General features: G+C 38.6%; 1 protein-coding gene across 1 annotated transcript; it reads left to right on the forward strand.

Annotated features, from left to right (window-relative positions):
- Positions 1–411: 411 nt before the first annotated feature.
- LOC129305224 (CBL-interacting serine/threonine-protein kinase 20-like) lies at positions 412–2,553 on the forward strand. Its single transcript, XM_054945211.1, has one exon. It carries the CDS (start codon positions 902–904, stop codon positions 2,237–2,239), a length of 1,338 nt encoding a protein of 445 aa, XP_054801186.1. The 5' UTR covers positions 412–901; the 3' UTR covers positions 2,240–2,553.
- Positions 2,554–2,871: the final 318 nt, after the last annotated feature.

A 2,871-nucleotide genomic window follows, 5' to 3' on the forward strand; every position in this document is an offset into this window, starting at 1 on the left:
ACAAATTCGGTTAATGGTACCTTAGCACTTGCCAACTGGATATAATCTGCATGCATATCTGTCATTTTCAGGTTTAATTTTTTTTTAAAATGAAGAGCTAGTTTGATTCCTTACAAGCACTACTGGTGATCCAATTATTAGTGGGGTTAGAATTATTTGGCATATAATATTAGGCCCATTCGTTCAATAATATTATTAAAAATAATTATTAATTAGATGTTTATTATTTACTTCACTTTAAACGTAGTTAGCATATTCTTCGAATAGTGCACAAGCCAAAAAGAAAAAAACAAAAGGGCCTACTCGAAGATAGATGAGCAGTTTATATTCTCGTGATACCCACAGGAATCTGAATTCTGTCAATCTCTCCTACACTACTTTAGCAACACCTAAAAGAAAATCCCCGGAAGAATTTTAGTAAATTCCGGAATATCCCTGAATTGCATGAGAAATGAATCCAGCAACTGCTACAGCCTCTTATTATTTACCATATTTAGAAAGGGGAATGATAATGTCTGACTGAATCTGCTTAAATTTCCATGGGCGTGAAGATTTCTTGAAAATAGAACAAAATCTTAATTTTGTCTCCGCCATATTTGGGAATATTTTTCGGATCTTGAGTTTTTAGCAGGATATGAAGGAAGTTATGCCCCAAACTAGAAAGAGAATCGGCCAAAAGCTTTGATCTTTCATAGCACAAGAAATGGAATAACCCCTTCTGATGAGTATGTGTTCCAGAAAGTAGCTTCCAAGGCCTTTGTGATGGAATAACCCTCCCAATTCGCTTCTTCTGCGACGACATACCCAGGGAGGAAATGCTAATCTGGAGAACAATGGCTTAGCTTTTGTTTTTCTACTAAATCTTGAAGCCCATTTCACTGATCTTGCTGAAGCTGAAAGAATGGAAAAGCAGGGCAAAATTTTGATGCAGAAATATGAGCTTGGCCGTTTGCTAGGCCAAGGCACATTCGCGAAGGTGTACCATGCAAGGAACCTGAAAACTGGGCAACCTGTTGCCATGAAGGTCATCGATAAAGAGAAGATTATCAAAGTTGGCATGAACGATCAAATCAAGCGAGAAATCTCTGTGATGGGCATGGTGAAGCATCCCAACATTGTGCAGCTTTACGAGGTGCTGGCAAGCAAGACCAAGATTTATTTCGCCATGGAGTACGTGAAAGGTGGAGAGCTTCTGGCCAAAGTTCTCAAAGGGAAACTGAAGGAAGACTTAGCCAGAAAGTACTTTCAGCAGCTGATTGGGGCCGTGGATTTCTGCCATAGCAGAGGAGTGTATCACCGTGACCTGAAACTAGAGAATCTTCTGCTGGACGAAAATGGGGACATTAAAGTTTCAGACTTTGGACTCAGTGCGTTGTGGGAATCCAGAAAGACTGATGGACTTCTACACACCATGTGTGGGACTCCAGCTTATGTAGCCCCTGAAGTGATCAATAAGAAAGGCTATGATGGTGCCAAGGCAGATATTTGGTCCTGCGGGGTCATTCTTTTTGTTCTTCTTGCTGGGTTTCTTCCTTTCCAAGACAAGAATTTAATCTCAATGTACATGAAGATTAGCAGAGCAGAGTTTACGTGTCCACTATGGTTCTCGCCTGAGGCCAGAAAGCTTCTCTCCAGAATCCTTGATCCAAACCCAAGAACAAGATTGTCTATCTCCAGTATAAAGAAAACACCATGGCTCAGAAAGGAATATAACCAGATCGAAGCACCTCGGTTACTATTATCTCCTTTTAGCGGCTGCCAAGTTGAATCTGCCTTTGATTCATCAACTTTAGATGATGGCTTAGTGCCCAAAAACGAAGCAGAAAGATCCATGAAACCACCTAGTTTCAATGCATTTGACATCATATCTCTGTCTTCAGGATTTGACCTTTCTCCTCTGTTTGAGAAAAACAATATTTCAACACACAAGGATAGATTCACCACCACAAGAGAAGCCTCCACGATTGTGTCAAAACTGGAGGAGATAGCTCAGGTGGATAGCAAATTCAAGGTCTTGAAGAAGAATGGTACAGTGACATTACAGGGTAGCAAGGTAGGGAGAAAGGGACAACTTGGGATAGATGCAGAGATTTTTGAAGTTACATCTTCGTTTCACATTGTGGAGGTGAAGAAAACAGCAGGAGACACATTGGAATATATACAATTCAGAGACCAAAACTTAAAACCTTCTCTCAAGGATATAGGGTGGGAATGGCGAGGAAGCGAGCATGATGGATAGTGTTTATCTAAATGATTGCCTTTCAAGTTTCCGCAAAGTTGTTTAAGTCAACCAGCATCTCCTAGTTTGAATAGTGAAGATAAATCTCTGCAACAAGGAACAGAGGATTGATAAAAATCTACTGTCATCATACTCTTTTTGGTCAAAGAATTTGGTTTGATCAATTTTACCAGGAGATTTTTGCAGCTTTTCTTTGATTTGAAGTAATACGGAACACACTGTATAGGTGATCAATGCTTCAGCTTTCAGCTTTGCTAAGTTTGTAAGTTTTGACTAAAGGGGTTTAGGTCCAATGAAAGGGCTACTTTCTTATAGTGCATCGAATCAAAATTTAAATTCTTATAAAAAGAGATTGGCTAATCGCTTACCTCTCAAAATAGTTATTAGAATTAACATTATATGTAGTAAAAGGTTAACTTGAGTCATCTCACTAATAAGTGGCTAATGTTTAATCTTGAGGTTAACTAGTGAAATAAGTCATCTAAGTGTTTAAAATTAGTTTCTATAGAACTACCAAACAGAGAACTAAATTATAGTCTAAAGTATGTGAGTTAGAAATTTCCTTTAGAGAGTTGGAACCCTAGATTGATTGATGTTGGAATCCTTATCTCCTTGATATTAAGTAATTTCTA

Source organism: Prosopis cineraria, unplaced genomic scaffold (genome assembly GCF_029017545.1).
Source record: "Prosopis cineraria cultivar Desert tree isolate PC_DT_omini unplaced genomic scaffold, ASM2901754v1 PC3, whole genome shotgun sequence".
NCBI lineage: Eukaryota > Viridiplantae > Streptophyta > Magnoliopsida > Fabales > Fabaceae > Prosopis > Prosopis cineraria.

Bases quoted from the DNA above. Each gene is read 5' to 3' on its own strand.
- LOC129305224 (XM_054945211.1), top strand. From the start codon at position 902: ATGGAAAAGCAGGGCAAAATTTTGATGCAGAAATATGAGCTTGGCCGT.